Source organism: Nicotiana sylvestris, chromosome 6 (genome assembly GCF_000393655.2).
Source record: "Nicotiana sylvestris chromosome 6, ASM39365v2, whole genome shotgun sequence".
Classification (NCBI taxonomy): domain Eukaryota; kingdom Viridiplantae; phylum Streptophyta; class Magnoliopsida; order Solanales; family Solanaceae; genus Nicotiana; species Nicotiana sylvestris.
In genome coordinates, this window is record NC_091062.1 from 201489595 (window position 1) to 201502795 (window position 13201).

Sequence of the window (13201 nt, forward strand, 5' to 3'; positions counted from 1 at the left end):
TCGCCGTCCGGCCGTCCAGAGGCCGTCAACAACCCCATTCCGGCATATTGCGGTAGGTGAAAATCATTACGTGGAAAAAGTCTACATTTTCAAAGGTCAACTTTGAGTACCCCCCTCCCCCAACCCTTTCCCCACCACCTAATTATGGGACCCCATTCCCCTTCAGGAAAACCACTTTCACCAACCAAACCTCTTCATATTCTCACATTTCTGATATCCCAAAGATAATAGATTTTTTTTTTTCCATATTGCCCCTAAACAACTTTAAATTCCAATCAAGTCCTTCTCACCAACTCCCTCATTTGGCTTGACGTCTTCAACAACAACAGATACTCGTATTTATATTCAACCTTTGAACATTCATCTTCAGGACACCTAAAAGTCTAAACACTTTTATTTGCTCTTAGCGTGTCCATTTTTTCAAACTGCTTTTACCGATGGAGAAAGATACAAAACATGGCGATATAATTTTCAGATCAAAACTCCCTGATATTTACATCCCTAATCATCTTCCTTTACACTCTTACTGCTTTGAAAACATTTCAGAGTTCAGTTCTCGACCTTGTTTAATCAATGGAGCCAACAAACAAATTTATACGTATGCTGATGTTGAACTCAGTTCAAGAAAAGTTGCTGCTGGTCTTCACAAACAAGGGATCCAACAAAAGGATACAATCATGATCCTATTGCCTAACTCCCCAGAATTTGTGTTTGCTTTCATTGGTGCATCGTACCTTGGAGCTATTTCTACAATGGCCAATCCTTTGTTTACGGCCGCTGAGGTTGTGAAGCAAGTCAAGGCTTCTGGTGCTAAGATCATTGTCACACAAGCGTGTCATGTTAACAAAGTGAAAGATTATGCTTTGGAGAATGATGTTAAGATCATATGCATCGACTCGGCACCGGAGGGTTGTCTCCACTTCTCCGTGCTAACTCAGGCCGATGAGCACGATATTCCTGAGGTCAGTGATAAGTTTGTGATCATCTTATTTAAAAGTTTCGGATATTAGCTAGAAAAGTACATGTTTAGTTACTTAATTATATTATATTATGTCTCAAGGCGCATGTAATTTGATTGGACCCAGAGTCTTTATTTGCTCTGCTACTATATTGAATCGTGTGATCGCATTATTGAATTCTTTTTAGAGAAAGTACGTTTTTAGTTACTTAATTATAATATGTCTCGCAGGTAGAAATCCAACCCGATGATGTGGTGGCGTTGCCCTACTCCTCTGGGACGACTGGATTACCTAAAGGAGTGATGTTGACACACAAGGGACTTGTCACAAGCGTGGCACAACAAGTCGATGGTGAAAATCCGAATTTGTATATCCATAGCGAGGACGTGTTGCTTTGTGTCTTGCCCTTGTTTCATATCTATTCCCTCAACTCCGTTTTGCTTTGTGGATTAAGGGTTGGAGCAGCGATTTTGATTATGCAGAAATTTGATATTGTTCCATTCTTGGAGTTGATACAAAATTACAAGGTGACAATAGGGCCGTTTGTACCGCCTATTGTCTTGGCCATTGCTAAGAGTCCTATGGTTGATGATTATGATCTTTCATCAGTAAGAACTGTCATGTCTGGGGCTGCACCATTAGGAAAGGAGCTTGAAGACACTGTTCGAGCCAAATTTCCTAATGCTAAACTTGGTCAGGTAAGATTCTCATATCCTAGCCAAATCAACCTAGGTTAACGTGTCGTCCAGTACACAACGCATCGTGCGTGTTTTCACGAGGGTCAGGAAAAGGGTTGCACGGGGTGTTATATAGACTGTCTACCCTAATGCAAGTATTAGTGACTGCTTCCATGGCTCGAACTCGTTACATATAAGTAATCCGGAGACAGTTTTACCGTCGGTACAAAGTTCCCTTCAAAATCGTACCTATCTTGACTGGCGTTTTTCGTCTTCATATAGTATTAGTAGTTGATTTCCATGTTACTTACTCAAAAGTCAGATCTCAATGCACATGGTTGCTTAAATACTGAATATTCTTACATTAATATAGAGATTCAGTATTTCACATGTAAGGCTTTTCGTCTCTTGTTCACTAACTAGCAGAACACATCTTATGTCTTTCTTATTTTAGAATTTTCTGATATTTCCTACACATTTCCTTGTGGTTGGTAAACGTCTAATCTCAAATTGCTGAGAAAAGGCCATCAATTAGAAAATATTGCAATAAAGCAACTGCCCTTTTCTTAGAAATGCATACTAATAGCACCTGCCACTTGGAAATGAATACTGATTGTACTTTTTTATCCATATATATAATAATTTAAGACACATAAGATAGTGATTTCTCGAGTTATATATACAAAGGCACTTGGTTAATATTAAGAAATTATCAAATAGAGAAAAAATAATAGCGATTGATGTGATTCGTTTAAAATTTATAGGGTTATGGTATGACAGAAGCTGGACCAGTGTTGGCAATGTGCTTGGCATTTGCAAAAGAACCCTTTGAAATAAAATCAGGGGCATGTGGGACAGTTGTGAGAAATGCTGAGATGAAAATTGTGGATCCTGAAACTGGTAATTCTCTTCCCAGGAATCAATCTGGAGAAATTTGCATAAGAGGAGACCAAATCATGAAAGGTGCGCATTACTATATTTAAATTACTGATTTAACTTATATACATTAACAGCAAAAAATAATTTTTGTATATATGAATAAAGTTTAACATGTTATAACAAGTTGCTTGCTCTTAAGTCCATTAGAACACGAGTAATCTGTAAATTAAATCTTTTTAATAAACAACTTTTTGGATCGGCACATTTTTCTGATTAATTTAATTAAGATTGGTTTTAAATTAGGTATTTGTCACTACCTCATGTCTCTCACACACATATATATAACTTCTTTTAAGTATATACCAACGAACAAGAATTCCACTGGTAGGTGACAAAAAATACGACATTTATGAGTAAGAGAATGTACGAACTACAGAAAAGTAGACAAATACTATGTCAGAAACCTAGTGATATTCATGTATATTTATCTGTCTTTTCTTTTTTGGTTGTCTCTTTTCTTGAAATATATGGAACTAATCTCGTCCATCAAAATTCGCGGGCAGTAGAGCTATAAACAACATAAAATAATGAAAATAAAATTACACTCCATTTAGGGTTATCGTAAATTTTGGTGGAGTTTGGAGTTTAATTGGAGGATTCAAATATTGGTCATTTTACGTGACTTGTCCCGTTTGGTAAACGGTCAATTTTATTTTGAGTTTGACACCCATTATCTACTCATTTTTCAATAGAAAATTGAAAAATAATATGTAACCTACATTCATCCACCAAAACTTTAAAAGGGTGCCAACTTCTTACATCCACACATAGTTTTATCTTCTAGTGCTCCACTCATTTCTCCTCTTTCCTTTCAAAATGGTACAATCATAGACAATGATGTAATTAAGCACAAATTTGTGTTCTAGGACTAGGGTGGTTCTAAAGCTATACCTTATATTTCAAATTAATCTTTACTTTGTATTATTTTTTAAACGATGACATATTATATGGGCAGGGGCGAAGTCACATTGTTTTAATGGGTGTACATGGACCGGGTTGATTCAGTTTTTATCAAAACCAAACCAAACCAACTATATCGGTTTGGATTGGTTCGGTTTTGTCGCATTTTTCGGGTTTTTCGTTACTTAAATATTATTTCAATCTTACTTTGTTAAATTTTTGATAAGTAAATATATGTTTAGTAAAAATATAAAAAATTGACAAATATATTATCTATTAAAATATTCTTATGAGAGAATTTTCTTAGTAACACATAATAGTTATTTTTTTTAGACGTCTGACAATAATATTTCATTGATGTACACTTTCAAGGTTAACTGAATTTAGTAATTAAACATAAAAAATCAATATGATACCTAAATAATAATAATCACTTCACATTCGAAAAAGGTATAACAATTTAGTAGATCTTAACAATTTCTTGTCAAGAATATTTCTTGGTTTTTTTGTGGCTTCTTAAATATTATATCACTTGTTCACCTTTTTGTTTTTGGGTGAAGTACGATATCTCTATATATATACTCAAGCATCAAATTATTAATTTATGTTAAGAAACACGTGAAGACCGTCGAGGATCAAAAATCAAAATTGGATTCTTATAATTTTATATTGTAAAATACAAATCCTATTCATAATAGGACAAAGTAGCCAACAAATCCTTTTGACCTTATACATAAACTACTAATCTCATTCTTTGAATTTGATAGCCGACGTGAAGATGTTGTCCAATTCTAAATTGGATTTTTCTTTCCAAAAAAAAAATGAATGACTGCCGAAAAATTAGACTTTGCATATTCAATTCCAATTCGGATTCTAAAATCCTTGTTGGTATTTTACTATAGAAAATGACATCTCATTCTTAAAAGGATATCACGTTGCCGGCGAGTCCTTTTATGGACGTTTACTTTGCTAATCCAATTCGAAATTGGATTCAATCAAAGACTTCCATTAATATTTTATATAAATAAATATTTGGTATATATATCACATATATATTTCAACCAAGAGATATAATTTAATTTTTTATTTCAAATAGAAACTTCAATTTGTTCACAATATTAATTATATCCTCTGTGCTAGCAAAGAATATAATAATATTTCATTTGGACTAATAACTAAATCTATTTGACTAATTAAATTCCTTAATTTAATTATCAAATAATAAGTTAATTAATCCTTTAGCAAAGATCAGAACCCTCGTAAGTGTGCGACCCCATAGGTTCAATACTAAATCGGTAGTAAATTGATCACATCAATATACTAATCAAGGGTGGCGTCTAGCAACACTCCTTAACGACCGAATAGTATGAAGTATACAATTTACTCTCAAGAACCAGTAGAAGAATAATGTAGTAATTCCTTCTGTCCTTATAACTTTGGATCACCCTAGGATATGGTTCAACTGTCAAATCTTAATAGGCGACCAACTATGTGTTTATGTCAAATATAATCGACCATTGAATGACCTAAGAAACTCACTTCTTCTTTCATTCAATTGCCCTGGCCAAGGTTTTAATTTGGTCATTTATAATTCATGACAACATGGAGCTTAAATTCATTACCAAGAGTTGATAGATTTCATCTTGATCCATCACTAATTCTACAAGTATTTAATCGTACCCAATATCCTTTCAACTATCGTCCTATGGCCATAGGTGTCTGGTATCAAAGCACAATAAATAACTTGTCAATTACTATAGCGATCTCAGGTCAAAGGAAACTCTTACATCACATTCTTCAAGAGAATATCCTATTGACAGTTTATGGTAATTCTAACCATTAGGATTTATCCAATGAGTCGGTTCAATGATCATATCTCTATATGCATCATCTATCTATGTGATTTAGTTAATGAGATCAACTAATCTTTATCCCATAAAGACGATCACATAAATATTGATCTAACCGGATTACTAATGTCAAAGTTAATAATCCTACGATCAAGAACAAATTTAGATTAAATTATAAGAGACTTTGCTCTCATTATCATGATCTATATCACAATGACAAATCTCAAAATTTAATCAAAGACCTTATCAAATTAATCAAATAATTAATTAATAAATATGATAAAAAATATCAGGTGCCATATATATATTTCATATCAAATAATGTTCACAAAAATATGTTCAAATCATCAAATATGATATTAGATCTAGGGCATATCTACTATATCCCTAACAATCTCCCACTTGCACTAGAGCCAATCGCTCTTGTACTTCATTCCGAATTTTCACTTGTGCTTGTCAAACTCCTTTGCGCCAAGAGCTTTAGTGAATGGGTCTGCATCATTTTCTTTTCCATCAACTTTTTGAATCTCGACGTCTCCACGTTCAATGATCTCTCTTATCAAGTGATACCTTCGCATAACGTGTTTGGATTTATGGTATGATCTTGGTTCTTTTGCTTGAGCAATGGCTCCAGTATTGTCACACAACAGTGGAACCGCACCTTCTATTGAAGGAACCACACCAAATTCAGTTAAGAACTTTTTCATCCATACAGCTTCCTTAGCAGCTTCACTAGCTGCTATGTATTCTGCTTCAGTTACTGAATCAGCTAATGTAGCTTGTTTGGAACTTTTCCAACTCACCGCACCACCATTTAAGGTGAATACATAACCAGAAGTAGATTTTCTATTATCTCTATCTAAAGAGAAACTTGCATCAGTGTAACCTTCAAGTTTCAACTCAGAATCTCCATAGATGAGGAATTGGTCTTTAGTCCTTCTTAAGTACTTAAGAATGGTCTTCACCACCTTCCAATGTTCCTCACCAGGATTTGCCTGATATCGGCTAGTCACTCCAAGTGCATAACCCACATCAGGACGTGTACATGTCATGGTATACATGATAGCTCCCACTGCACTAACGTATGGGATCCTACTCATGCGTTCTTTCTCTTCAGGTGTTTTAGGACAATCCTCCCTACTGAGAGTAATTCCAGTACCTATCGGTAGATAGTCTCTTTTGGAATTATCCATGTTATATCTCTTTAAGATGGTATCAATGTACAAAGACTCGGAAAGTCCAAGCAGCTTCCTAGATCTATCTCTATAGATCTTTATTCCTAATATATAAGCCGCTTCTCCCAAGTCTTTCATGGAAAACTGTTCAGATAGCCAAATCTTGGTATTTTGATTGAATCCAATTTCGAATTGGATTAACAAAGTAAACGTCCATAAAAGGACTCGCTGGCAACGTGATATCCTTTTAAGAATGGGATGTCATTTTCTATAGTAAAATATCAACAAGGATTTTAGAATCCAAATTGGAATTGAATATGCAAAGTTTAATTTTTCGACAGCCTCATTTTTTTTTGGAAAGAAAAGTCCAATTTAGAATTGGACAACATCTTCACGTCGGCTATCAAATTCAAAGAATGAGATTAGTAGTTTATGTATAAGGTCAAAAGGATTTGTTGGCTACTTTGTCCTATTATGAATAAGATTTGTATTTTACAATATAAAATTATAAGAATCCAATTTTGATTTTTGATCCTCAACGGTCTTCATGTGTTTCTTAACATAAATTAATAATTTGGTGCTTGAGTATATATATATAGATATCGTACTTCACCCAAAAACAAGAAGGTGAACAAGTGATATAATTTTTAAGAAGCCACAAAAAAACCAAGAAATATTCTTGACAAGAAAACTTAGTTTGTTGTTCTTCTATTTTATTTGAAGTTTTTGAGAAAAATTTCAACAAAATATTTCGTTTAATTTGTTCGCGGGTTTCATTGATCAAAGAATTGATAGCAATGATCGGTGTCGGTGTGGATATACATAGAGTCTTCGCACTATCGAAGAGATTTTGAAACGAGACACTCTTTACCAGGTACGTCTTAGATCCGAACTTTGGCATGTAAATAAATTTTAAACATGATAAGATCTTCCTAGGATTGTTATTGTCTTCCGCTGCGTGTTACGAACACCTATACGCAATCCTGCAGTTTAACACATTTCAGTAACACTTGATGATAAAGTAATCATACAATATATTATATAAGGTTAATAAATATGAAACACTTCATATAATATTAAATATTATATCCCGTAAAATAATCCCAAATATTTCTGGACATTTTTTTAAAGAAAATTCTACATAAAATCTTAAAAGTATATATAAAAATTATATATTTATATGTCGGTTTGGTTCGGGTTTTTTTACTCAATACCAAACCAAACCAAACTAAACCTAGTCGGGTTTTTTACTCGTTTGGTTTGACTTTTCGGTTTGGTGCGGTTTTCCGGTTCGGTTTGTACACCCCTAGTTCTAAGGGTGGTCAATTGACTATCATTCGTCGAAAAATTATACTGTGTATATAGAAGCCCTTCCCCGGATCCTGCGCATAGCGGGAGTTTAAACTAGGGCTGTGCACGGATCAGATCAGATCGGATTTAGCATATTTCGGATTCGAATTTCGGATTTCGGATTCTAGAAAATGCAATCCGAATCCGATCCGAATTATATCGGATCGGATCGGATTCTAAAGTTTGGATCGGATCGGATATCGGATCGTATTATTATGCCTCAAAGTTAAACTAATATGTATATTTTCTTTGTAAAAGATGCAATACATTAAGAAAAATTCATGTTTATGCAATTATGAGAGTACTATGGTGCCAATATAGCTAAATCTAGCAATTGTAAAAGTAATAACTTGGAGGTTGATGTAAATTTAAGTGTAGTATTTATACATAGTCCTAATAATTTCGGATTTCGGATTGGATTGGATTAAAATATACCAAACATGTCCTAATAATTTCGGATTTCGGATTGGATTGGATTAAAATATACCAATCCGAAATCCGAAATTTTAATAAACATAATCCGAAATCCGATCCAATCCGAAATCCGAAATTCAAAATTGAATGGATCGGTTCGGATTTCGGATATCCGATCCGAATGAACAACCCTAGTTTAAACACTCTTACGATAACTCAACCAAGTAATAAGGGCAAAATGCTTTTTGAAAAAAAACAAACATTATTCACGTATGTATAATTATGTATTTAATTAATTTTTTTAATGGGATGACACCCTTCATTCAAGGTGTCTCCACTTGATTATAGATTTGGTGCAATTAATCCTTGTGTATGGCACGACTTACGACAATAAACTCGAGTGTTTTAGGTACTACTATTAAAGCGTCACAAGAGTTGAACTACGTGTGCCTACAGGGTTGAAACTTGAAACTACAGGGTAGTATCGTAAAGTAGGCTACCCAATAAAATAAAAAAAAGTAGACTACCATCTTTTACCTGCCGAAAATTTGTGGGCCAATAGCACAACATACTTGAGCACATGAACATGGATATATTGACCCGTTCTACTAAAAAAATTCAGTCACTCATCAAGTAGAGTGGTGGAACTGATGATTTTTGTTTTTTTCTTCTTTTGGCTCAATAGCTTTACCTACCAATTCTAATGCTCAATGAAGTCATCAAAACTATTGTCTACATTAAATAAATCATTCTTTTAATTCTTTGTACATCTTCGATTTAATGTAATTAATGTGAAACTAAAATTATTGATTAGACAAGACATGACGATGCTTCGGCTTATCAAAAATATTACCCTTGTCAAGAGGGTCCGGAAGTCGAGAATTTAATAGATAATTGAGCGCATTTCTTTTCAGTCGGGTAGTATTAGTGTCTTCTTGTATTTTCTTATTTGTAGAATTCTATTATTGTCTTTTTCTTTGATTTTTTACGATCGTACTGTTGTTGCTGCTTTTTCTCTTTTTTCATCTTTTCTTGAGCCGAGTGTCTGTCGAAAATAATTTTTTTACCTTCTTAATTAGGGGTAAGGTCTGCGTATATATTACCCTTCCCAGACCTCTTATGATATTATACTGGACTTGATATTGTTGTTGTTGATGTGAAATTAAAATTGTCAAACTAATTAATATTAAACGCAGGCTACCTGAATGATCCAGAGGCCACAGCAAGAACAATAGACAAAGAAGGATGGTTATATACAGGTGACATTGGCTATATTGATGATGACGACGAGCTTTTTATTGTGGATCGATTGAAGGAGCTGATTAAATACAAAGGATTTCAAGTTGCACCTGCTGAGCTCGAAGCTCTCCTTCTCAACCATCCCAACATTTCTGATGCTGCTGTTGTCCCGTAAGTCTCACTAATTTTGTGCTTCATTTTTATGTGCGCTATGTAGTAACATAAGCGGATCCAGGATTTGAGTTTATGAGTTTCAATAACGACCTTAAGTTAATATAATAAAATAATTAAATTCACGGTCAAAATACTTATAAATATTTAGTAGGCGTTTAGATATAAAGATTGTAATTTTTGAAAGAAAAAAAAGAAGTAGTATTTAAACTTAAATTGAAAATTGTTATTTGAAATTTAAAATTATTTTTGACATGCATTTCACATAAAAAAATATTACAGTTTTGTGAGTGAAGAATCAAAAATTTCTGAAAATTTTGAAAAAATGATAAAAAACACCTTTTGGTTTTTGAAAAACTCATTTTCGAAAAATTTCGAAAAAATTTACAAAATTCTATGGACAAACGTTTTTGAAAAAAAAAATCGAAAAAAAAGAAAAAAATATTTATGGACAAACAGGTCCTTAGTAAATTCTTATTAAATATACAAGATTTGAACGAAAATTATGGAATTCAAGTGAACCTGTAATATAGCGACGACTATTTGAATTCGAATCATCTCTGAACTATTTCCATGACACAGCATGAAAGACGAACAAGCGGGAGAAGTTCCAGTGGCTTTTGTTGTTAGATCCAGTGGATCCACCATTACTGAAGATGAAGTCAAGGATTTCATCTCAAAGCAGGTTAGTTTCATTGAATTTTTTTGTTTTTATCAATTCTTTTATTTTCACATGACAAAACAATTTGGGAATATTTCCTTCCTAAAACAAATTAGCTTAGATACTATATTTTTATTTGGCCTTCAAGTATAATCACTAAGAGGCCAAGTACGTCCTGAATTTCGATTTTTCAATTTAATTTTTTAGGACAAAAATGTTCTGAGTTGTCCTGAAGTTAAGATTTTTAGTTTAAATTTTCAGGGCAAAATAAGTACCGGCTAACCTCTAAATAGCATTCGTGAGAATGTCTATCTGTGCACTTGCCCCAAAAAACTTTTATTTAGTAGAATTTCTTTAATCTCATGTTAATAACTACTCCCTCCGTCCAAGTTTACTTATCCATTGTACTAAAAATAAATGTCTTTTTTTTAGTTAAAATAGCACGGTCTAGCTAGTTTTCGGACTGGTCTTTCAAAAATAGTCATCGTTTGCCAAGTCATTGAAAAATAACCACTATTTTGCTGCAACAGAGTTCGGTCCAACATAATATACTGGAGGTCTGTGCACCTGTGTATGAACTTCCAGCATATTATGCTGGACCGGTATACTTTGCTGGGTCCAGTATAACATTCTGGAGACTGGAGCACCGGTGCTCCAAACTCCAGTATATTAGACTGGAGTTTCAGTACAGTATATTATGTTGGAGTATTTTTCTGGATTTTGAACAGTGTTTTCGTTTAGATTTATCTTTACATGAAAAATGGCTAAATTTCGATACCTTTGAAACTGCGGCTATTTTTGAATGACAACTTGTAAATATGACTATTTTTGAATTTATCCATTACTTTTACTTGTCCAATTTGGAAGATCAATGGATAATTTACCATCTTATACCTATTTTACACTTAGAGGTAGGGGTGTTCAAACCGAACCGGAAAACCGCACCAAACCGAAAAATCAAATCAAACTGATTAAAAAAACCCGACTAGGTTTGGTATTGAGTAAAAAAATCTGAACCAAACCGACATATAAATATAAAAATTTTATTTATATTTTTAAGACTTTATAGTGAATTTTCTTTAGAAAATGTAGAAATATTTGAGATCCTCTCATGTATTAACCTTGAAAGTGTAAATTAACGGAAAATTATTGTTAGACGACTAAGAAAATAACTATCATGTGTTACTAAAATAAGTTCTCCCATAAAAATATTTTAATAGATCATATGTTTGTCATTTTTTTTCCATATTTACTAAACATATATTCACTTATCAAAGCTTTATCTATAATTTTAACAAAGTAAGATTGAAATAATATTCATGTAAAAAAAAAACCCGACAAAACCGAACCAATCCAAACCGATATAGTTAGTTTGGTTTGGTTTTGATAAAAATCGAACCAATCCGGTCCGTACACCCTTGCTTAGAGGGGTGGTAAAAGAAAACTTGGACGGACGGAGTATTATGGTTTAATCAGGTTTATTTTACTTCTCCTCGATGAGTTAAAATAGTTCATCATTAATTTCATATTTTAAATGGTATTTCCAGGTGATATTTTATAAGAGGATAAAGCGGGTATTTTTCGTGGATGCTGTTCCTAAATCTCCATCTGGCAAAATCCTTCGAAAAGATTTGAGAGCTAAACTGGCTGCTGGGCTTCCAAATTAATACTTTCAGTTTTAGCTTTAATAGTGGCAATAACTATAACCAGTTCGCCATTGAAGACAATTTATTTTTTATTAAAATGTTACATAATATGTTCTTTTGATTGTACCTTCAACTACGTGCCTCTTCGGTCAGAATTAATTTACCGAATTGGCAAAAGGAGGAAAATGTATGTAAATTTGACTGTAAGAACTTCAATTTTTTAAATGTCTTTTTGGTATTATTTTATTCATATCATGCATTTACTGGTGGAATTTTTAAGTTTTTTCCACTATAAACCCCCTTGAATGCATGCGTGTTTATTTACTCGAGTAGTAGATTAAATAACATTGGAGTAACTTTTTCCAATAGAAATAAATATTCTCCTGCTTCTCACTGCACCAATCTCCCATGCAAGATCTAAACCCCTCGCACCTAATCCCTCCCAAACCCCGGACATTGCACCAAAAATCCAAAGCCTAGACATCACCATGCCTGGCCCGAGTTTTAAAGACAAATTAATAGCAGGCGAACATGGTACCTTAATAAATGTACTCGCTCAAACAAGTGATTACTACAAATTACAACTACAAAAAGATGGTCCAACCTATCAAGTGCCTATAGCATGTGGGGATTGTCAAGTTCAACTGTAGGATCTTCAATGTATCTATTATCCATGGGAATTCTCAGGTATCATCAAACTTCATGGGAAGAGAATACAAAATCATCTACTCAAAAAAAAAAAAAAAAAGATCCAAGAACTATGAAAAATTACGACAAAATTTTCATTAATTGATTTAGGGGCTGATTATTACATAACAAAATTTAGCAAAGAGGAAAGTATGTTCAAAGTTTTGCACTATGGTCCTTGGCTTATTTTCGGTCACTTCCTCTCACTTCAATGATGGGAACCAAACGTCGAAGCATCTAAAGTGAAGTTTCACTGACAGCCGTGTGCGTTCGCTAACCATAACTATCAATCGAGTTCTAAGATGGTATAATCCTAGAGAAAATAGGGAATAAGATTGGTAGGTTTTTAAAAATCGTATAATCCTATAGAAAATAGGGAATAAGATGGGTAGGTTTTTAAAAATCGATGAATGCATAGAAATGCCACTTCCTCAACCCTAAGGGCACGCTATGCAAGATTATGTATAGAAATGCCAGTGGAAGAGCCAGCTGTACCCTTCGTCCTCATTGGTTATCATAAACAACAAATATTT

The 13201-nt window shown here is 33.5% G+C and overlaps 1 protein-coding gene across 1 annotated transcript; it reads left to right on the plus strand.

Annotated features, from left to right (window-relative positions):
• Nucleotides 1–331: 331 nt before the first annotated feature.
• LOC104244401 (4-coumarate--CoA ligase 2) lies at nucleotides 332–12231 on the plus strand. Its single transcript, XM_009799810.2, has 6 exons — nucleotides 332–962; nucleotides 1190–1657; nucleotides 2401–2599; nucleotides 9461–9674; nucleotides 10257–10359; nucleotides 11883–12231. The coding sequence occupies exons 1-6, from the start codon at nucleotides 438–440 to the stop codon at nucleotides 12000–12002; spliced, it is 1629 nt and encodes a 542-aa protein (XP_009798112.1). The 5' UTR covers nucleotides 332–437; the 3' UTR covers nucleotides 12003–12231.
• Nucleotides 12232–13201: the final 970 nt, after the last annotated feature.

Bases quoted from the DNA above. Each gene is read 5' to 3' on its own strand.
- LOC104244401 (XM_009799810.2), top strand. From the start codon at position 438: ATGGAGAAAGATACAAAACATGGCGATATAATTTTCAGATCAAAACTC. The intron at 1,658-2,400 runs GTAAGATTCTCA...TAAAATTTATAG, and splicing joins CTAATGCTAAACTTGGTCAG to GGTTATGGTATGACAGAAGC. The intron at 9,675-10,256 runs GTAAGTCTCACT...TCCATGACACAG, and splicing joins TCTGATGCTGCTGTTGTCCC to CATGAAAGACGAACAAGCGG.